At 37.7% G+C, this 23,800-nt stretch overlaps 1 protein-coding gene across 3 annotated transcripts in view; it reads right to left on the bottom strand.

Moving 5' to 3' along the window:
- Positions 1-2,960: 2,960 nt before the first annotated feature.
- The window catches only part of LOC107514800 (cytochrome P450 7B1), a 147,691-nt gene continuing 126,851 nt past the window's right edge, over positions 2,961-23,800 (bottom strand). For 2 of the 3 annotated variants that reach the window (XM_016152878.2, XM_016152876.2), the window contains exons 3-6: positions 22,250-22,837; positions 21,575-21,772; positions 11,763-11,938; positions 2,961-4,349 (exon numbers count right to left, since the gene is read on the bottom strand). In XM_016152878.2, coding sequence (XP_016008364.1) covers positions 4,062-4,349; positions 11,763-11,938; positions 21,575-21,772; positions 22,250-22,837 — 1,250 coding nt within the window. In that variant the 3' untranslated portion in view covers positions 2,961-4,061. The remainder of the gene's footprint in view (positions 4,350-11,762; positions 11,939-21,574; positions 21,773-22,249; positions 22,838-23,800) is intronic. The other variant, XM_036232823.1, reaches the window with a different exon arrangement.

Raw genomic sequence — 23,800 nt, 5'->3', positions numbered from 1 at the left:
TACTAGAGTTTTATGTGACTGCTCATTATAATTTAAAATAATGCTACAGGGAATGTAATCTTGGCTTGCTAACTTTTCCCTAATTGAGTATGTGAATATGAATACCTAATAATGCAGCTCAAGTAAATAATAGTTTGCAATTTGGGGGAATTTGATAGGTTAAAACAGCACATTCTATGGGCATATAATTCTTGTTTTATAATTATTGGCATTATTTTATACTAAGATCAAAACCTAGATAATTTTTAGCTTTGATCATTGAAATTGGTGTTAAGATTCCACTGTTAAATCAGAAGATGCTTATAGGGAAAGATACCCAAATTATTCTTTATGAGAAAATAAGCAGGAGTAATCATGCGAATTTTGAGTAGAGAAGCTCTTTTGCCTTAGACTTATGACTCAAAATTTAATGATGAAATGGAGAAATAGAATCAAGTGTGCCAGGAAAGCCAAAACAAGGAAGATAAAAGTTCCCATATTAGTTACTCATTGGAATGTCTTATTTAGTGATAAATAGCTTATTTCTTACTACCTTCGGAACATTTAGTTTTTGCTAACTGAATGCTTCATTATTGTTGGTCACTGAAATGAAACGTTTTTAGTTATTCATTTCCTTCAATTTGAAACTTATGGGAGGCCGTACAAATAAAAAGATGATTTTTTACGATATATAAAATATTTTTAAAAAATTCTGGAGCCCCAATGACTGTATTTGGTTTTAGTTATTTTTACCATATAATTACGATGCCTGATGTACAATTTCATTGTATATAATTCTGCACATAGTAATTTTTCATTACAGAACTTTTCTTTGGAATAAATGGATAGTTAGTTAGAACTAGTGATATATCAGAATTTTAGAATAGTTTTAAAGAGATGAATTTATTACTTACAACTACATTCATAATAAATCAGCTGTGTATGGGTCACTTTCCCTAATAAACTGTGTTCTTTAAGAAGGGTGATCCAGGGCATAACATCATATCTATAATAGAGGAAATGTTTAACAAATGTTTAATCAATAAGTGAATAATGAATAAACTAACGACAAAAATTCATTCCCTTTTACAAATACATAGGAACAGTTTTTAAATGGCACAAACTTGTTAAAGTATGTCTTCCACAACTTTATATTTTCACATTGCATTATACTTTTCAAAAATAAGTTCACACATCTTACTGTGTTTAATCCTCTTGATGAACTCTGTGGTGCTGAAAAGGCCTTATTATTTTTATTTTGCACATAAGGAAACTAAAGCAGTGAGAAGCAAAGTAACTTGTTGATGATAAACCAGTTATGTCACAGCCAGAATCCATGTCTTTTAACTTATTTCACCATGACATTTTTTTTCTATTCATAAACACACTTTACTAGATTTAAGCCTGTCCCAAGACTCTCTTGTTTTGATTCTACTGTCCATTGCTTTGTATATTTTCTGAACGGTTTTATATATTACTTTCTATTCTAAATCCCTATATGTGCTTCTAATTATAAACTATGCAGAAAGTAAAAGAGAATAATTTCCTATGTTGTCTCTGCTGTAACATTACAGTAGTGTACTTTTAAGAGGAATTTAAAAATCTGGAGGTTTCTACTTCAGGCAGTATGGCAGACTAGATGTCCTGGTACAAAAGGAGTCTATGCTTTGTGGCAGGCCAAAGAGAAAGCCTAGGGCCCAAGCCAAATGTGTGTGTGTGTGTGTGTGTGTGTGTGTGTGCGCGCGCGCGCACACATGTGCTATGGGGGTTGACGGTTTGCAGCGGCACAGGATGGAGGGTGTCTGGGCACCATAGGAAGGACAAGTCGGGGTAGTTTTAGGGTTGGCTTTGGCTTTTCCCTCAAATTAACAGTCCCACCAACAGTTTTCTGGGTAAATAGATGATTAAAACATGATGGGTACACATTATGGTACACTATGCAGCAGTTAGAAGAATAGATTAAATATATATAAAGCAATATGGATATATTTTTTAAACATTGAGCTTCATGAGAAAATTAAGGATCTGACTTATAGAAAATTTACTTATGTTAATTAAAAACATCCACCCAAGATACTAATATACGTTTTATAAAAAGATAAACACCAAACACTTTAGAATGTTTGCCTACAATGGGGAGGAGTACGATGGTGGAGGTTAGGGATAAAATAGAATAAGTAAATAAAGTCAGACGGGCCCCGTTTGGACCAACTCTAATTGTGTACCATGCACTGAGGGGTATAAGGAATATGATGACTCAATCCTATGAACTGAGGTTAAAATGAAAAGAAGGAAAAAACAAATTCAATGGATGAGTTAAAGAGCAGATCAGATACAATGTACAGAGAAAAAACTAGAAGAGAGATCTAAAGAACTTAACCTAGAATGTAAACTGGAAGTACAAAATATGGAGAGAAAAGGTCAAAGAACATGAAGTACAGAGCGAGAGGATCTAACACAGAGCCTAAGAGAGGTAATATTCGAAAGAGATAATGGCTGAGAATATCTCATACTTGATAAAAGACACACGTTCTCAGACTCAAGAAGCACAGGCAAGGCAAATAGAAAGAAGCTAAGGACAGCGAAGACAAAGAGAACATGTTAAAGCTATCAGAGAGATGAGGCAAATGACCTATTGAATAATTAAACTGATAAAGGTTAACCTCTTGACAACAACGATGGAAGCCTTAGGAACATGCAATATCTTCAAAGTGCTGAAGAAATAACTCTTGACTCAGATGTGTGCACCTAATGGTATGTTTCCTGACTGAAGGCAAAAATAAAAACATCTTCGATCAAACAAAAGTAGAGGTTAGACCAGTAGATGTTCACATAGGAACATTTGCTTAGAGAGCATACTTCAGGAAGGAGAAAAATAAACGCTAGAAGATTAAGTATGGTAAGTATTTTATAATGTTATTTCAAAAATAATTTTTTTTAAAAAAATAGCACATTACTGAAATATTAAAAGTTCTGGTTAATACAGCACGAATTAGCCAAGTTTTATTTATCTGCTTTGCCTATTTATACAAAGCATCATCATTTATGTCAGATGAGAGACAACCCCTTGATAATCTGATATTAGAAATCTTTGAATCATGGACACAATGCTGCATTGTGGCATATGGAAATTATATTTCATTACAAATGTTGTACATTCAGAATATTACAAATAAACTCCAAATCCAAAAGGTGAGGTGTCAAAAACAAATACTGCTATCTAGTTTCTCAGTTGATATAAATAGAAGCATTTAGAAAAGACTTAATTGCAATACTGGCATAAACCTTATAGTTTACACTAAAGCCAAATGCTATAATCAACCTTGGAATGATTTCAACATTTGTTTCCACAGTGAACCTAATACTAAAGTCTAGGGCAACTGCTGAATATATAATAGGTTTTGTGTGTTCTTATACATTCAATCTTATCAGTGTCTAACTTGAACATGAGCAGTTGTACAGAACAAGAAATTTTGTTCTATCGAGTCATGGTATACAAAGTAATAAAGAGCATTTATGGATGCTTAAATATTGAAGTGAAGTTGAAGTATTTAATCTACTGCAAAACTCATTTAACATAAACACACCCTGGCAATATAGATATTATTGATATTATACTTGAAGTGAACATTTTCATCCAGTCTCTCTCATGGAAATTTAATTTCCTTCTTCTCTGAGAATTTGGAGTTGTTAGACTGAGTCCATTTCCAGCACAAATTTCCAGTAATACATAAAGCGTGTATGTACATATTAGAGAAGAATTTGAATGACTTTTAAAAATCCCCCAGTGTCAAATCTATTACCTTCTGTTTTCTATGACAGGTGAAAAGCATAATAGGCAGAAACTTAAAAACACGATTTTAAGTTTATTACATTGATTTCGATGTCCATTTTCATGCCACCATTCTGTTTTATTTTCTGATGGGTTTTATGACCAAGGGCAAACTGGACTGATCTCAGAACAAATAAAAATTGGCACTTTTTAAACAAACGAAGCAAAGCTATTACATTTGCAAAAATTAAAAACAAACAGGTGAATTGAAAACATTGAGGGTAATTTTGATAGATCTCTTTTACTTTCTTTAAGATCTGACTTTGTATCTAAATAAAACATCGGAATTTGGGTACTGAATACCAAATAAGAAGCGGCTATAGTCTAGTTGTATAAGTTTATCATCCATTATTTCTAAATCAAAATAAGTTAAAAGTATAACCAACAGTTGCTTTATTTCATTAACTGCCAAAAATCGGCCTGGGCATTTGCTGGCTCCAAATCCAAATGGCAGTAAATAATACCTCAGCTTCTTCCCTCTTTTGAAGAAGGTGGTTTTCTTCTTACCATTTTCGGTAAAACGGTCAAATCTAAACTCCTGTGAAGAAGAAATAGAGAGGGTTAAAATAAGAAATTTACATGAAATAGTTTGATGTTAGATCCACAAGGTTGCCAGCCCCCACCTGCACATCTTCAAAGGCTCCTATAATAATCCAGCAAACACCAGAAAGTAAAACTTGACTAAGTGCAAATCATGTACGAACTTTCGAAAAACTCAAACGCTACTAAGAAATTACTTCTCCCGTATCAGAGTGAAATCCAAGCGCCTATATGACTTCTTTCCGATTCACATTTCTCTCCTATGCTGAGGTCTCCTGCTTTGTCACCATTGTTATGGCGAATGATGAACAGGAGCTGCCTGAAGATCTCTCATATACTTTTCTTCCGTTCTTCCTAGTCAGCCACTGCTGGATGAGAACTTTGAGCTTAGAACTCAATGCTTATTTAATCCAATGCCATTTGGATTAAATAGATATAAGATAATAAGAGTCCCATAATCGGTCTCGCTTGTTTTTCGATGTTGTACTGAATTTCTCCTAAGACGGTTCTACTAGAATGAACTCTCTTTGGGTTAGCTCTAGGGTGGCAGGTGTTCCCGATATGTTTCCATAAATGAGTTATAATATTTGTTACACAAAATGATGAGACTGGCTCATCTAGGGTGTTTGGCCCGCCATCTTAATTTACTCACTTGAGTTTCCAAGAGGAGACTGAGCGACCTTATTTCAGGCCATGGTGTATTAAACCACTGATTAAATTAATACACATGGTATGCATGAAAACAACCAAATATTTCCTGTACTTGGTGCTCATTAGAATTAGACCTGCTCGGCACACAAGTTTGATAGGGACTCCATGAAGTCAAAGACAAAGAAGCAGTTCAGATCAAAAGCATCTCTCAAGTTATAGAGAAGAGCCTACAATATGGGAAGAGATTCTGAATCCATCACAAATGATCCATTTTTCTCACTCAAAATGCCAGTGTTAATGTCAGAGAAATCATTCTCTTTAAAACTACTGAGTTTATCCTCATTTACCTAGGATACTTATTTTGATAAATATTCATGCTTACAAAACACACTTTGGGTAGCTTCTGTGCCCCTCTGACTTGCAAGTGGGTGCAATCGTAACAGCAAAGTGAATATGCATTAGAACATAAGCATATTTTTCAGCAGACAGTTCTGGGATGTAGCTGAAGGATCTAAGCGGTGTGGAATGAAATGCACCCGTCCATCCTTGTAGTCACGAATGAGGGCACTCTTTCTCGATGTACAGTTTGTTACTGGGGACAGAGTTACTACATGGCACTCTTTCCTGGTGACCTCTGGCCATTAACGTGGCTCCGGATGACTTGCCTGACTATAGAACCTTTGCTTCTTCCTTCTCATTGATTAATTTTAGGAAACCAGTGCCCTCCCCACAAGCTCCTGGTCTAGGCCAAATTAGTTTTAAGTCAATTTTGCCATGAAATGATTTGTTAAGTGGTCCCACGGGAGCCCCATTGTTTAAGCCAGAAAATAAAAAAAGATAAATTTAGCTTGACTGTGACTTCATAATGTCTCAGTTTCATAAATAAGCCAGAAACTGTCATGGCTTTCCTGTTCTTCTTCATGAAAGAGAACACGCTACCCTCTGAGAGGCCAGCGGGACACACACATAATGCTCCCGACCCCTGCGACCTTCAGTTAGTGTTTGCACTCAGTTCCCTCCAATTTCTAGTCAATCAGCCTCTCCTCTAGTTTTCCATTATATTCTATTCAGTTTTCCCATAATAAACATCTTGGAACTTCTTATTGAGTTGGTTACATTATGAAACAAGAAAAAAACAATTCTTTTGCTCCATGACTATCACCGAGGTCAAAGGGCACATAGGCATAAATATATTTTTGAGTAGAAATTTATTTTTAGTTTGTTTTCCATTTCCAGGGCCTGGAGAACCAGAGCAAGAGCCAATATTAGGAAGGGATTCTGGCAGCTGGTAGGGATATCATCTGGTTTTATCCCAAAAGAGAAGGGATATAACAGTTAGACCCCTAAGATTTGGGGGTCACAGTGATATAGAACAAAGGCTTAGGAAGCTCAAGATGCAAAGTTCATATGGAACAAGTTAAAAACAGGATTCATCATATCGACTTAAACTCTTTGCAGTAACCATAATAGTTTAATGCTTCATAATTAAAGAGGGTCAATTAAACACAATATCATTAAGTGGATGAGGACAGAGAAACAGCAAGAGAAAGAATGAGATGCTGAAATTCCCCACGTCTCCTCCAATGATTGTTGTGGTTGACACCTCAACACAGGCTCCAATCTTGGTAACCATATCACTCTGGCCTCTGGTTTAGGCCAGAGTGTGTGAACCAATCTCCTCCATGCTATGGGGGAAAAGTCTGTGGGGACATCTGGGAGTTCCCTTCTTGAGAAGAAAAATGAACAGCAGAAAAGATCTGTCACCCTTTCTCCTCTGGACCTAGTTGTATGTGGGTGTGATGCCTGCCATTGCCACCAGGCTGGAGACAGAGCTAACCCACAGGAGATGGCAGAGCCAAGAAATCCCAGGAGACTCGAGTCACACTGTCTTATTTATCTCTATTTTTAAAGCACCCAACAGAGTGCTATGCACAGAGTAGAGGTTCCATATATGTTTGTCGAATTAATGAATAAATACATGACAATAAAGTATATTTTAAAAGCAATCTTCAAGCTTTTGAAGAAAACAGAAATATTGAATGAGTAAATAAACATGTAGAGAATGAAGAGCAGATGAATATTCAGTGTTTACAAAGGGAAAGTGGTATAATATTTAGCACTAGACATCAAGACTGGATAGATGACTCAATTTTATGGATGGAGAAGAATTTTTGGTATAAGTGACGAGGAACATTGTATAACACCCTAATTTGTGTTCTCCAAATATTATGTTCAGTTCAGTTCAACAGATTTTTTTTTTTTAAAAAAAGTAGTTCCTGAATACAAAAAGGCATAAAACATGGTCTTGCTGAGGTAGGTGACATCCAGTATGATCAGGTCTCGTATTTATTTGATTCATCATTCGAGTATGGAAATCTAAATTTGACAAAAGATATGACTTCCTAGAAATAAAAACTGTCACTGTTTTACATGGATGACTGAAGGCTGTCCTGCTGTCCCTGGTTCACAGTCGGTCTTCCTGGGAGCAAGATGACAGACGACAGAAATTCCTTTTTATCTCCATGACTTGGGTTCTAGGCAGTGCTGTGTCATACGTAGCCAGCTTGTACCAGCTCATTTCGTCTCAGCCCCGTGGTCGGAATCTTCACATTGGTAACATGGAATCAGCCAGGGTGGGGGTATTTATACCATGAAAACTGACAAACCCAAGGTTTTTCAGAGTGCTGGTTTACCAGCTGGTTCCACCATAGCAGGTGTGCCGTGCCAATTTACTGGTATGGCAGAAACCCTCTCAGCATGAAGCATCTGGGTATGAGAATGAAGCCATGTGATAAGGCTGAGCCCGTAAACTATAAGCTCTTAAGGACCGAAGCCTTTTTTATTTGTGTCCCTCGTTATGACCATCAAAATGCTTTTTGAATAGAAGACACTCAGTATACATTAGTTTCTTTGACATATACTGGGGGCACAATCTCTATTCCAGGTTGAGATGCAGACAAAAGTTTATTATTCAGAATATTTCTTCATTTGTCATGACTAGTATATTGTAAGAACAGTGACAAGAACCGAAATAATACCAACACAGCGATTTTTATAGTGATTTAGGATTTTTTCAAGGGCTTTCAAAGTCATCTATCACTTTATAATCCCTGCACTTCCAAGAGGTAGATAGGGAAGATTTGCATGAGGTCAAGTAAAACTTTTCAAGTTCAGAGCTTTAGGGGGTACTTCATGGCTTTGTAATTTCTTTGTTATTGCACTGTGGTCTTACTCTAGGAGGCCACATGGTCATGATAATGTGTTACTAACTTAAACATTTATTGTTTCTTCCATATGGACTTTCCTAGGCCTCCTTTTATATCTTAGTACCTCTGGCCATAGGGAAAACACCCAATAGATTTTGTTCTTTCTGTAGCTCCAATTGTGCATTTTGACAAAAAAAAAAAAAAAAAAAAAAAATTATTATCATTTACTGATTCTTTGAGAGCCAGAGCTTAAATCTTAAATTCTGGTTGGTAAAAAACATAAAGTTGAGAAACCTTTCAGAAAATTTTGAAAAGCTTCCCATTCCTAGAAAACTTATCTAGACTTTCTTGGGTAGCATTTAGACTGATAGAGGAAAAGAAAGAATTGGAAAGTGGTATTTCCTTTACTCTCTCTCACGGTTTACATTTTCCTTGCCGATTTGTTTGCCCGCACGGGCAAGAGCCACCTGACTGGCTACATTACAATAAGCTAAGCAGACAATATTCAGGGAAATAATTCTTAACACAGAGGTTACATGTTGGCAGCCGACAAACCCACTTAGGTCCCCAAACACTTTGTTTAGCCCACATTGTATTTTAAACTTTACTTTTCCAAATATTTAAAAATTCTAAGTATCACCCAGAAATCTGTTCTTTGAGTTAAAAAAGAAAAAAAAAAATGACTTGGCCGTACCAGGTCTACATGCTTGTAAGAGCTGAGGGTTAGTTCGGAAGTAGCCAAATGGGCTCATTTAGCAGCGTCCTGGGCTCTCCCTTTGCTCTAGTTCTCACCACTCCTGATAGAGTTGCTGTATTTACACACAAGCCACTTCATCTATTTGATCTACTTAGGCCCAGAGCATATCTGAACATGCACTAACCATGTTGATTTAAATTTTATCTGGAGTGTGTTTTCATTTTCAATACAGTCATCCACCCAGCAGCCCCCTTATGTATCGACCTTCTATGGACACCCTCCCGTGTGCTCGGCAGGCACTAAGAAGGCAGAGAAGACAGTGACAGGGCCGTTTTCCTTCCGGAGCTTATAGCAAATGGGAGCACAGACGAGTCAACAAGTAATTGCAAATAGTGTGTGGTGTGCACCATAATAAAATAAATAAAAGGTACACACGGGCCACAGAGTGGGCAATGGCAAGTTCTGAGAAATAAGGTGGGAATCGGGGACACTGTGAAGGAAGAGGCGATTACGAGTGATTTTTGTGGAGTAATCCGGAGCCGCCCGAGTGGACAAGTAGGGAGGAAATTCAGGAATAGAGAGACGCATGAAGGAAGACCATATCCTTTTTCAGAAATGTAATATTCTAAAGCCTCTTAGTCTTGAATGTCCTGAAACCATGCCTCGTTGGGTCGAAAGAATCTACGCTAAGTCTCTTCAGGCTCTGTGTTCCAAGAATAACTACGCTTTTATCTGGAGTTAGCCTTTCCTCACAGTTTTGATCCAAGAGCTATTGCTTGTTTATGTATCTAAGGCCTGGCCTTCCCTTTTTAAGATCCACAGTGTACAAAAGACAGGAAGTGGGGAATATGAACCTCTGATGAGCTCCTGGGCCAGGGCTCTTGGCCACAAATGGCCAAGGACAGAATTCTCTTCTTTACTGTCAGTACATGGTTGTGTTTGGATGGACATCTGTCATATGAACATCTATAGCATGTTATTGCCCTAAGTTAAGAACAGAAGGAATTAATCTACATGCCTGATAGTGGGCAATGTTCAGTGAATGTTCATAGAATGAAAGATTACATAAGATCTTGCCAAATCATGTAAAAATGGTTCCAAACTATAATTAGCATTCCTCAACTAATTTCACAAAAAAACAATACCATGGCAAAAAAAAATTAGCTAGTTAATTTTACCATTAGTCAGGCATAACTGGCTAATGTTGGGTCTAGTAAATAATATAGAGTGCTCGTCAACTTAAGTGAGAGCCACCCTAGTGATGCTAAGTCAGTATTCCCAATGTCACGATTCCATTCTTCCATAGATTTAGTATAAGGCAAACCTGTGTAATTATTCTTAAGAAAGGCTGATTTATTACGCAAAGTTTGGGCATTGCTATTTAGTATTCTACAGAAATACTGGAATATGGATATAAATCAGCACGCTTGCAACATCTAACTTTGGTTTTTAAATTCCTAAAAGCCTAACTCATGGCCTTTCCATCATGGGGTCAGGGGCAGGGGTAGAGGACAGGAGGAGGCCAAAGGACAGTACCATAAAAATAGAGGTGATCTGGCAAACACTTATTGTGCATTTGTTGATAACTTTAACATTCATTTTACTATTATGACATGAATAGTAAACTTCATGACTACTGGAATAGTCACATAATGAAAAGTAAATTAAAAATTGTAGTTAGAAACAAAACTATTCAAAAATTAAGAAATATTTTTCAAATATCAATTATTTATTTGCTCTTTTTTGACTATTCTGTGTAAAAATTTTGATATTTACAAATGAGGAAATAAAGCTTATCTGCAAAATGTCCACTTATTAATATGTAGTTCCAACTTGCCATCATCATTCATTTAATGCCTCTTCTTCTGAAACACATAGAAACCACAGGGACATTTTCCTCTCACCTAAAAAATTTTGCCCTGCTGGATGAAGTCAATACAGATCATCTCATTGTTTTGGAAGTCTGTCCTCTTCTCATTAGTTTCCAAAATTCAACAATATTTTAATCCAGCCTGGCCGTAGGACACCTCACTCAGAAACTGGGTTTAAAAGTGGTCTGGCTTTTGAACTGCTCAAAAAAGGCGTGCGAATTTCCCTTTGGAAAAAAAAAATGGCATTTTCTACACAAAAACCTATGTAGCGACAGCATGACTTCACAAGAAGTACAGGCAGAAGAGGACTGCATTCAATTTGCATGCAGGTGGGGAACCTCTGAAGTGGTGTTAAGGGATTAATCCACACCAGAGTGGATTAATTTCCAGTCTTTGATATTCATTAACTCCAGCTTTGGAAAAAAAATACAGGGAGATGACACAATTACCCTCAGAGCTTCACCCGCGAGCAGCAGCTTTACAATCTCAAGTTCATAGTGCCATCCTAATTGACTAGGAAGGGGTGCCTACCTTTAGCAAGAGGTGAAAAAGTACATGGCCTTAGCTATGGCCATGATGGCATTCGACTTCGGGACACCAACCCAATTCCGGAAATACTTAGCAAAACATTCATCATTATTTATTCTCTAAGTTGCCTGTCAATAGCTTACCCTCTATGAAACCTAATTTTGGCCTAAAGATAAAGGCCAAGGTACAATGTCCATTGCATTTGAAGAAACTAGCATTGAGTCTCATCACTATATTTCTATTTATAGGCCACAAGAAATTTGAAAGAGAGATCCTTAGGAAACACTTCAGTAAATAGGAAATTTTTCCCATTGGAATGAAAAACAGAAGCCATCAAGCTGTCTTGAATCCCATCTGGGATAAGGCAGCGAAAGGAAGAGATAGAAAGAGATCATGAGGAAGGGCAATGTGCTTGCAGTCTCTGAGAAGTAGCAGTGACCAGCCTGATGTTTGTTTACCTCTGGAGCTTCAAAGATTTCGGGGTCATAGTGCACGAATGGAGGAAAGATGGCTATGAAGTCTCCCTTTCGCAGACGGTAGTCCCCAGTCTCTGAAGGTAGAGTCAAATCCTCTTGAACGAAACGAATGATGCTTGAAAATGAGCAGAGTCGTAAAGCCTCGAGAATGGTGCTTTCTGAAGGAGACAAGCAAGCAACAGCTTTTTAAGATATGGCTTGTCCTGAGAAATGCCCGAAATTTCCCATTAAAGCTCATCGCTGATAGCTTTGACTGAAAAGGAAACCCATTCCTAATCAGATCCGTCGAGCACAGAGTTGAAGCCCATGGTGGCTTTGCACGGCCAGAGTGAGGAGGGATGGGGCGAGACAGCTGTGGTTTGGGCTAAGCCCCGCTTGGGGGCATTTCGCAGACAGAAGGCAACAGTGCTGTGCTCGGGCAGAAAGTCATCAGTTAGGATTTTTGTGGGAAGAAATGGTTGGCAGGAGAGGAATGCTGTGTTATTGGTTTACCCATTGTAAATTAAAACCATATCCCAGTTAAAGTCCCCTGTTGGTGGGTTAAGTCACCAACCTCCAGAAGAGCTATGCCGTTAAAGCCAGGCTTAGGCATTTAATAAGCACTTAGGCAGGTAATAGTAAAGTAATTGTAGTAGTGCTTGCTGAGACGGCTCAACACCTAATTTCTTTTATGCTAGTTGTAAATAAAATGTGAGTCAGGATTGGCTGGAAAAAATTCAAAGGAAAAATACTTTTACAGTATTCAGAAGAAAACCTTCTTTCTCTCGGCATCCAGTGAAAATAACAGCCACCATCATAACCTGGAAGATTCCAGAAGCCGAATGTCCTTGCTTTCCCAGTGGCCTTCACCTTTTGCTCCTAGCCCGACAGATTTTATGGCTAATTTCCGGCAATTTATCCTGGCAGTTTGAGGAGGAATTCCTTTGGGAATAATATGCATAATTTGCATAAATCATTCTGATAGCATGCATATCAGCATGTAGCTCCTGTCTAGGTCTGCATCTCTGCCTTCATAATCAAAACTGACTATGTTTTCACCAGCGTGAATGGGTTCTAGGATATAAAGCTTGATTCTTTCTAATCAGCAACGTGCAAAAGAGCTCCAAACTGAGTGTTTCTCTCCCTTTACACGGTAACAAATGGTTGTGCTTATGACTTGCAATGTAGAATCACACACACACACACACACACACACACACACACACACACACAAATGGCCCAGTTTCCTAGTGTTCAGCAAAGCTCTGAAACATAGCTCTGGTCAGTGAGGGCTTGCACCAGCGCCCCCCCCCAAAAAAAAATCGATGCTGTTTCACTAAAATGTAAATCTCTGCCCAGCTTGCATAGAGATATCGAGTAGCTTTGGGTGGCTTCTCCCAGGAGGTTTTTCCCTAAGCATGCATTTGTCGAAAGAAATGAGGCTGCGGTCAGCTCTGTGTGGTCAGTGTGGTGATTCGATGTGACGTACAGTGAGGCTGCGCATATTCTTTTGGACTGCCTTCGTTATTATAATCAGGCAGAGTCAAATCGGTTCGTTGGTGATGAGGCCAGAAAAGAACTTTGGTTTTGGAACATGGACTCTACTGCAGATAGCCACAAGGCACCTGACGCGATGGATTTTAGCTGGCAGGACACCAGCGACCAACATTTCTATGGCGAAAAGCAAGGGTCGCCCTCCCCTGTACCGCTGCTGGCTCTGTTGGGTCAACAACGGTACAGCATCATTTTAGCTTCTGGTGTGAAATGGTAGCTGACATATGTAGCGGTGCTGTTCACACAACAAGTCCAGTAGGGGTGTGGGAAGAAGAAATACAAAAGCAAAATAATTGTGGGGTGGCTGGTGTGACAAGGCAGGCATTTAACAGTCCAAACAGTGTGGTCATATCCGATTGGCTGATGCGCTCACGGGAAGCATGGCAGCTTGCGCCCACTGCAGTATCGCAAATGACAATTGGGCAAGCATATCTTCTGCAGAAGTTAATCACAATAATGGAGCACAAAGTGTGGCTTAGCGGTCAGATCGTAAATGACAAATCTGTTTTACCTTCCAGTTACCAGTAATGTGTGCAAGACGAGGTTGGCTCTCGCTCTGAGCGATCATGCCGATAATCACTAGATGACAAAAGTAATGAGTTGCATTATTATTAACAATGGAGAGCGGGGCTTCTGTGGCTCTGTGTTGCCACAAACACACAAAAGCCAACAGCTTTTCCACCAGCCCCGAAGAACACAGGCAGAGAGCTATATGTTGAGAAGAATGACAACTGCACAATAAAAAAATTGCAGCCTCTACTTGTAGTTGTCATAGTTGAGCAGACACCAGCCAGTGCCACTGACAGACCAGCTGGGCCCTGGGAGGGCTTCCATGCTGCACCAGGAGGTACAGTAAATTATCCTGCACGGTAGAGCAACATCTGTTTCTGTGCTAGTGCCGAACAAACAAGGCAATTTAAAACATACCAAGGGATAACCAAGCAACAATTGAACATGACCCTCATTTTTCCCCTCTTCTCACACATGAGGTGCTAAATTTCATTGTGCAAACACTCCACCAAAGAGAGGCCGGGTTAGTATTTGAGAAGGTGTTGTCAGAGAGATTTTACATATTTCCAAAAGAGAAAGGAAAAGCTTATAGTATTGTTATTCTTAGAATCTTCCTCCCCCCTTCTATCTTTATTTCTTTTATGCCAAAGCTAGCACTCAGTTCTCAATTTGCTCTAGAATTAAAAAAAAAAAAAAAAAAACTTTCCATACACTTATAAATATTCAGTCTTTAAACCTAATTTGCTATACTTAGTTCACATGCCTTCAAGCATTTGTCTTCCAATTTCCACTGAATAAATGCGTACTAATGAGAACTAGAGCAAGCTGCTGAGGCAAAGCTGGGTGACTTGGGTCTGGCCTGCCACCAGCTTGTGATAGGCGGGCAAATTGAGTTAAAATGAAAAGTCTTGTCAGCTGAAATTCAACATGGTAGCCAAACAGCAAGCTGTCAATCATTCCAGCCAAAACAAGGGACTGCAGGTAATAAAAGGTCGTTGCGATCATTACGGAGCCTGGTTTTCATACGCAAGTTAATTTTAATTAAACATGATCTCTATCCGTAAATGTTTTATAAAACTTATTGTGCATAATAGATTGTTAATTTATACTAACATTTAGCAGGTAATAAGACCCTCTACTTGTTAAACGCATTGTAGAAAAATGGCTAGCGAGAATCCAAATATTTGGGGGATAATTTGCATCAGGCAGTGCACGGCACCAACAACTGCAATGGTGATTGAGATAAGGCTGCCTGTGTTTTGTTAAGAATCGAGCTTTGCTGACCAGTGTACACCAGGAAAGTGGATTACTGAAGTCCCGTAACTGGCCTACACATCAGAGCCTACACTACTTTCTTCACCTGGCTGGGGAAGATTTGTTTCTCTTTGGGATATAAAAATATTCTGATTCACTATTCGTTGTAAGCAAAAAGCTGAGGAATGTGTTGAGCTAAGATGCTTTACAATGTAACTGTGAAGGAAAAGGGCAAATGGAAAGAAACGCTGATAGAAAAAGGCGTGTATGCTTTGTTTCTTGCCCTCAGATGTCAAATCTGGCTGTAATAATTGACAGATGATTCTCATTTGCAGATTTAAGGCACCGAAGCAGAGTAGGACTATCAATAACGCACGTTACAATGCAAACACATATAAGCACATCCCACTTTCTGCCTCGCGCTGAGGTCACGTCTGTGTATGTGGAATGAATGTACTGTGACATGGCCAGGCTGTTAATTTGGGTCATCTTAATGATTGGTGCAGACTGTCATACTATCTGATTAGCCATGGTGATCAGTGGATGGCAGCTATGGCCGGAGTGAAATGAACAGCCAGCCTTGTCACGGTCTTCCGGGGCCGAACGCTTGGGCGGTCTTAGAAAGAAGGTGGATGAGAAAGGAGAGTAGGGGGACCAAGAGGCAGTGTGCTCTAGAGGATGTGAGGAAATAAAGCAAGGGTCTAGATGTGTGTGTGTGTGTGCGTGTGCGTGTGTGCGTGTTTATGTAACTGTCTTCAAGACAGGTGAGAAAGTAAATCTGAAATTGTAATCATCAGATAATTGGAAGTAAAAGGAGAAATTTTTGGCTCGACAGTTGTATATTTTAAGTAAAGTTAAAAATAAACCTGAATTGGTATGAATGCATACTTTCATTCTGTGTTGCAGACATGGCCTTTGGTTTACTGCTAAAATCGGGAAATATAAATTTAACATTCATATAGTCGATAAACATTTATTCAGGCACTACTCTGCTCAGGGCACTGGGCCACTGCTCTTGGTGGAAAAAGGAAACACAGCACATGTACTTGGCCTTCATGGACACTGTAATGTATGTAGCTAGTTCAAAGTCGAAAGGCACATATAAACAGGAATGCTCTCAAAGATCTTAGTGAAGACACCACACAATTTCCGAAGCGATAACTCCAACGGCGGCGGTCACTACATTTAGGCAAAAGTCATTTTTTCTGTACTGAGCTGAAATAATTTCCCTCCCTTAAACTTCTGCCCTTTAGAAAACACAAAAGCAAAAAAAAAAAGAAAGAAAGAAAAAATTCTAATTCCTCTTCCACGTAACAACGTAACAGCTCTTTGAAAATATTTAAAGATGACTATCATGCCATTTTTAAGTTGCATGTCAGAGGTGATATGGCCTTCAGTCTCCTGACATCCTGAATGAATTCCATTAGTCACCATGCCTCTAAAATGTGGCAAAACTGGGTGTGCTACTTCAGAGAGGAGCCACTTTCTCTGCCCTAGATACCATATGTCTATTAACGTTTTGTCAGAAGCAGATGAGCAACAAATTTTTGAAATACTAACATCGCTGATATGTCTTAAGCTTTCTGATATCCCAGAGGTTATTCTCAGCGCTGCTGGCTGCCCATGAGAATCACCTGAAATGGTTAAAAAGTAATAATAATAAATGCTCCGGCCCAGATCAGTGGAATCAGAACCAGCGCATTAACTAAAATCTTTAACTTAGTGGTTGTAAACCTTGCACATTACAATCATCCAGGGAACTTTTCAAGCCATCGGTCTGCATTTCGGACCAATGAAATCAGGACCTCTATGGGGGGGGGGGGGACCAGGTGTGAGCGCTTTTTGAAGCTCCTCAAATGGTCCCAGCGAGGATTCCAGGCTGGAAACTACAGCTTCAAACCCTTGTCTGCTCAGCCACACATTTATTTCCTCATCCTATTCATATGCAGTTGATTGTCATTCCTAAGGACAATCATCTGCATTCTCATTAAACTTCTCTTTCAATCCTTTCAACTTCTGCTTCCGGCATTCATTATATCATCCAACCCTCGTAGCTTGGTGCGGATTTGAAAATTTGATAAACATTCAGTCAGTGTTTTTCACTTTTTAACCAATGTTTCCTCATATTATGTACAAAAATCTCACTACGTGATTTCTGGTGGATCCTTTGTGGGAGGTGCCTCTCCCCTGAGCTCCCGTTAGAAGTTTCTAATATGACATAAAATTTATACCTCCTGCATATCCCCACTGGAAGTTAAACTTTACTATTGTCGTCTAAATTGTTAATGATTTTAATTTTCAGATAAACAATTATTTTATAATATTAAATAAGCTTTTTCAAAATAACACCCGCAATTGTGCCAAATATACCACACTAAAATGTTTATAATAAGGGAAACTGTGTTTGGCAGGGAAAAATGGAGACTCTATTATCTTTGTCCCTTTTCCATAAATCTAAAACTATTCTAAAATGAAACGTTTTTATTAAAAAAAAAATACTCCACAAAATTCTGATGTGAACCTCACCCTCACCCTCACACCCAACTGCATTTGACATTTAGCGATACACATCCTGGCAAAAAATAGTGGTCAAGGTCTCGGGTACATCTCTAGAGAATTTTTCCCTGAGGCGACTGTTTATGGGGTAGCACTGAAGTTAGACAGATCTAGCATCAATTTCTGCCTCTGCCGCTATCTAGTTGTATGATTTGGGGTGATTAACTAACCTTTCTGAATTTTGTTATCCAATAATTAAATGAAGATAAAAATACCTGAGGATTAAATACGCTAATATATGTAAAGTAGTTAGCACGGTGCCTGCCACATAGGAAAATAATCATTATTAATATTGTTATTTGTAATGTCTCATCCTGAAATTAAAAACACAGCTAACTCTATCATCATCTAGCCTGCATTTTCAGATCTCGTCCATGTGCAGAACATGGCTGGCTTTGCTGAATTGAGATACAAAGAATTCCTCTTTCCTCTCAGTTTGGACAATGGAAAACGACTGTGATGATTCTGGTATCAGACAGGTCTGAGGGGAAAAGCCTGGGTGTGGACAGAGATTCCAAATTAAAGCCCTGACTCTCTCCTTTACCTCTGTGACCTTAGGCAAGTCATTTAGCACCTGAGAATTTTCTCATTTATAAAAATTAAGAGAAAATAATAGCTCTCCCAGTTGCCTGGTATCTTGGTGAAGATCACATGAAACAACGGAAGTCCATAAACTGCTTAGAAATAGTGAAATCATTAATAGATTTAATATGGGCTCTACCTAATAATCATTATTATTTGTTATTAAAGAATCTGTACCTTTTCCAACTAATCATTTCTTTCTGTTTCTCTCTCCTCCCCAACTACTCACACACAAAAAAATGGACTTAAGGGTGTTTCATAGAAATTAGCTGGAGAATCCCTGCAAGCTATTAATTCTGGAGTTATTGTAATATGTGCTCTCTTTAAAAAAAAAAGTATTCCAAATTCTGTGGAGTTTTACAGCACCTCCTTTATTCTAATATACCTCACTTGGACCATACTTGCAACCTTTCTCATTTTTGGCATATGTAATTGAACAAAATTGGGTGTGTGCAGTTCACCTAAGCAGTTCAGGAGTCATAATCCACTTTGTGTTATGTTCTCACTTAGAGTCCAGCACCGTTGCTCTTTCTACCTGTGCTACTCAGAAAGAGCCCTCCTGTGGGACAGGGCAGAATGGAATGATACCAGCGTGGTTCACAAATACTGGAAAATGAAGAAAACAATTAAACACTGTAGGGATGGCCCTGAGGTTAAATATCATTTATGTAAAAACATAAAATTATCTTTTTCTTTAAAAGACAAGGGTAGAATGGATTTAAGGAAAGAATTTTGGGAGCACTGGATAAAAGCCTAAATCCATTACAACCTCTTACAACAGACGATTGCTTTGGGCTTGAGATTTAAAAGCCTGCTCTATGTTGCGCATTTAAACTTTTGCTGACATCAAGTGTATATTGATGTCAGAAGAAATTTGAGACATTGAGACCTACAGGATCGAGCCAGGAATGTCAGTAGGACAAGCACTGTGATTTGCGTCACCTAAACTCCACTGGGCTCTGTCTTCTATGATCACTCAACACAAGAGAAATACTTTTTGTTCAGGAATAAGACATCCTTTTCTATGGCATTCTAATTTTCCTTTCAATCTTGCTGGACAATAAATGTATGCTGACATGTAGTATCTCTGTAAAAAAATATCTCCTTTCCCTTTGCTGTACTAATAACAAATTTCTCCGTCATGGTTAAAAAAAAATGCCGTATTCAGCATTCATTTCATCCTTGTGATCTTTCTTCTTATAATAATTAAAATTCAAGATATCTCTTTAAAAAGAAAGTGTACTTAGAATACATAGAATTCTCTCCTTAAAGAGAAGAAGCACATACACTCACTCGCACCATGTGCTGCACTGTAAATATTTAACTTTGTAAACCTTGGCTTTTGCACATATAGATCATAATCTTTTGATATACAGAAATACAGTTGAGCTATGACTAGATACAGAGGTTATCTGCTGTGTTACTGAGTTATATAAAACTTTGCTTCATTCTGCAAAAAAACAGTCTAAAATGCATACTATTTTCTGGAGATTAACTTCTCATAATGAAGGTTACCTGGCCTTTGCTGGTAACTGAGGTCAACCTGAAGAGAGGTCCACCTTTTAGATGGCTAAAGGCTGTAAAGGCGCTGGTAAGTGAGCTGTACATTTATGAGAGCTCCAAGGATGAAAGTCCCTAGCTCTAGCTATGGACTGAAATGGACCCAGGTTATAGCTCTGGAACTTGCCATTTCTTCTGATGGAACATATTTAAAACTTTTCTGGTTGAATACCATAATTTAAAAATGATATTGTCTTTCAATAATGAGCAATTGAGAGTCAAAAGAGAGTTGATGAAGTTCAACTAAATTTTAAGAGTAATAACTGTCTGCAGAATACAAACACTTATCCCTTGAAGTTTATTTGCTCTGCTTCCCAGTATACATCATCTAATTCATAAATGAAATCGAAATTACTTGAATATATAGAAAATGTAACTTTGGTCTTCACAGGAACTAAAGATCTCCTCCCCAGAAAAAACTGTGTATCCATATAAAAGCAAGTATTTTATGCAGATTTTGTTCATTTGTTCCTCAATAATTCTCAAAAGAAAAATACAATAATATTTATATTTTAATAATATTGAGATTGTTTTCTTTCTCCAAGCAAATGTGAAATTACTTTGATAATAAATGCTAAAACAAACAACTACAAGGTGACATGTTTTTCCTAATTGATTAAACAAGCTAGCCAATGGCCAGTATAAAGGGAGCTTCGTGGAATTGCTTCTGATGGGTTTTAGTCTAACCAGTGTGAAGAATCTCTTAGGCCATTCTTCTTAAGGCTAACCGGTAGTCAGGACCTGTAGGGTCTTTGCACCCAGAAGTTCCCACCAAAAAATCTGGAACATATTTAGAAAATAAAAAATTAAGGCCAACAAGGGCTAAAATACTTGTCTGCATTGTCAAAGGAGTGAAGCAACAAAGATATAAAGACTTATTCTTGCGTTTGTCTAAAGGGGCTGGGAATATTGTACAGTAAAGGATCCCACGGGATCAAATGTCAGTACAGGAGGAATAGAGAATAACTCGCTGATGTGGAATTTCACTTTGGGAATTAAAGTTCTTCATGTAATGATGGTGGTCTTATCAAAACCAGTAAAGGAGAATGCAACCCACTGTCATCAAAAGCTCATGTCACCGGCATGCGGATGTGTATAAAACTAGGAAAACAGTTTTGTCACTCCTGACCTCAAACGTCTTTAAAATAGTGACCATGCATGTTTTGTGAGTCAGTGCACATTGGATAAAATATTTGACATTTCACACGGAGTAATTTGTAGTTGTTGGCTTTTCTTTTCCCTCCCTCCCTTCTTTTGCCCCCACCCCCAAGCATGTTTAAATTATGAACTATTAGCAGAAATCACTTGTACTACATTTCTGAGTATTATACACTCCAAGCTGTATAAAACATCCTAATCTCTGCATGAAAATATAGACACCATTTTAGGGTAGAATAAATACATTGTACACATAAGTTGCATTTCTAAAATACTTTCTTGTTCAAACCCTAAATACCTCTCTTGTCGAGATAGAGCAGCAGTGTTTGGAAAGCATTTGCACACCAACAGATGCTCAGAATCAAATGACTTAATAGGCAGAAACTTTTTTTTCAAATAATTGCAAAGCTTTGGTCTAGCCTTTTGCATACCTCGCATAGTTAATTACCTAGGCCTTAATGTTTACATGCAATGAGAGTATCTACAGCTATAAACTACATAATTTATAATTGATGTAAATGGGTGTTATTATGTCAATTAGGCAGCTGTGTCCTCCACCTTTTGGTAAACAGCTTTGAGAGATAAACTGAGTTTGCGAAGAAGTAACCTTCTTTTCTTCATAACATGTAAAAATAAATTACCTAGGTAGACCAGGCTGTCCAATTGTTCTCTGGTGATGTGGATGGACCCTTGCTTTTGACCTGTTGACTGCAGCAAATGGTCAATTTCGTCACGCAGCGCTGCCATAGCTTCTGGGTGCCGTAGAAGGTAATATATCACCCAGAACGTAGTTGGAATAGTGTTTGCCACAGAGGCCCAGAGAAAGCCTAAATGATGTGCTGGGAGAAAATAAGTGAAAAGGAAGATTAATAGCGTTTATTACACTGATTAGATTTGCAGTGTGCTAATTAAAAGATGTTAGGACACAGACCCAGCCAAGGATCAGTGCATGCTAATGAGGACCAATAGGCTTCTGAAGTCTAATTTTCTGCTTAATGAGAATAGTTTAAAATGTAATGTGTGTGTGTGTGGGGAGGGTAGGGTAGGGAGGTGGAAGATGAGATAAAAAGAGTAAATGCAGCTTAGTTATACTCTTTCTCATTATCACCATTAAGTATCTTGTTTCAACACCTCAGCAAAAAAAAAAAAAAAAAAAATTCAATTATCACAGAGGGTTGTTTCAGAATAAAACATTTTATCATTAGCCAATTAGAAAGAGCATAAAAATTTTCAAGGTCGCCATTTTGTCTTTTTATTTCAAAGGTCTATTGTAAATTATTCTATTTTAGACAAGTAATCACTCAGAAGTTTCTTACCTCCTATTTCGGTGTCCTTGAATGTATAGTATTTCTCCAGAATATTTTGCCTCATTTGAACAACTTCTGACAATTCTTGCATCTTGGCTATGTGTTCTGATGTCAAGCATTTTATAAGCTTCTTTCGAATAGACCTGACATTTCCTAGAAGCTCAATGGGTATGTCTGATACTAAATATGGGAAGTTTTTATCAAATTTAAAAAAATCGTCTTGAAGTTCAGTAATAAATTTTTTCCTATCATCAGCAAGAAATCCTCCATATATGGTTGTAAATGTAATCTCAAATATTACTGAGCTGCAGAACGTCAACAGGTATGCCATGTCCCAATCTGCGCTTTTACATAGTTGGGTTTCAAACAATTGTTGTAGATTCTGCATAGTGTTTTCCATGAGAACATCCAAAGATTTCCCTTGTAAAAGCTGATAGGATTCATGAAGCTCATCGTTCAGGTCATCATCTTCCATCGACTTTTGGATTGAAAACACTTTCTTCATTATTTTCTTAGAAAACATTTGAAAGCTTAATTTGTGATTTTTTATCACTAACTGGTACTGGCAAGGGTTCAGAATCAACGTTATGTACTTTCCTAAAAGAAATGAGAACATAAGTTCATTTGGTAGCAAAACAAACAGCCTATCTCCAAAATTTGAAAATATTTTAATCAAAATTAGAAAAGTTTTAATAACTAACATCTAGAAAGGTGTAAAGTTTAGTAAAAATTCATTTGATTCAAAGGTCCACTACATGTTTGCTTTTTAAATGGAAGATGATGGGGAAAACTCTAGAAGCTTGAAGTTAAATATTCTGCCAAATTAATGACTATTAAAAAGATAGTGTACTCTTCAAATTTTAATTTTAACAAAGTATCTAAATATTTAAATTATCCTTTAAATATTCTCACAATCAGTTGACATAAATGCTTCTCACATTTTTTCACACAAACAGCAAACAAATGAACAAATTAAATTGGTAAGATGCCATTCTATTACTGATTATTTACTTATACTTCATAAAGAGCTTTTTCATATTTGATAACATCTTAGCTTTGACTGGATACAATAATTTTGACTAAAATAAATGAAGATGTGGTATAAACCAGGTACTCACAAACGAATGACTAATTCAACACTAATAACAAATCACAAACAGCATTTTCATTTTCGTAGATGAGAAAATAGTGACTCGGGAAGATTTAGTAACATGTTCAAGGTCACATTCTGATTTGTAACTGAAATGGGATTCTAAACTAGAACCTGTCTATTTATTCATCCATGCATCCATTCATACCTTCATTCAACATTTATCGAGATCTAGACACTTGGTTGGATCTCGTTCCTCTTGAGATATAAAGATGTAAAGAAAAGATTGTATCACATGGGTAGTGATACAGCAGGTAGTGATACACAATGTAAGGTAGGCAGTCGGCTTCAATCTGCTTTCAGGTGTTATCAGAAAGGGTCCTTTGAAGTGATGACATTTGGTTTTTTCATATATCAGTGTTGTCCAACCTTACCTGATTGAGAGACTTAGGGTGCTGGTTAAAAATACA

The sequence above is a fragment of the Rousettus aegyptiacus genome, unplaced genomic scaffold, assembly GCF_014176215.1.
Source record: "Rousettus aegyptiacus isolate mRouAeg1 unplaced genomic scaffold, mRouAeg1.p scaffold_m13_p_15, whole genome shotgun sequence".
NCBI lineage: Eukaryota > Metazoa > Chordata > Mammalia > Chiroptera > Pteropodidae > Rousettus > Rousettus aegyptiacus.
The sequence above is the reverse complement of the archived record's forward strand: the minus strand, read 5'-3'. Positions and strand labels throughout refer to the sequence as shown.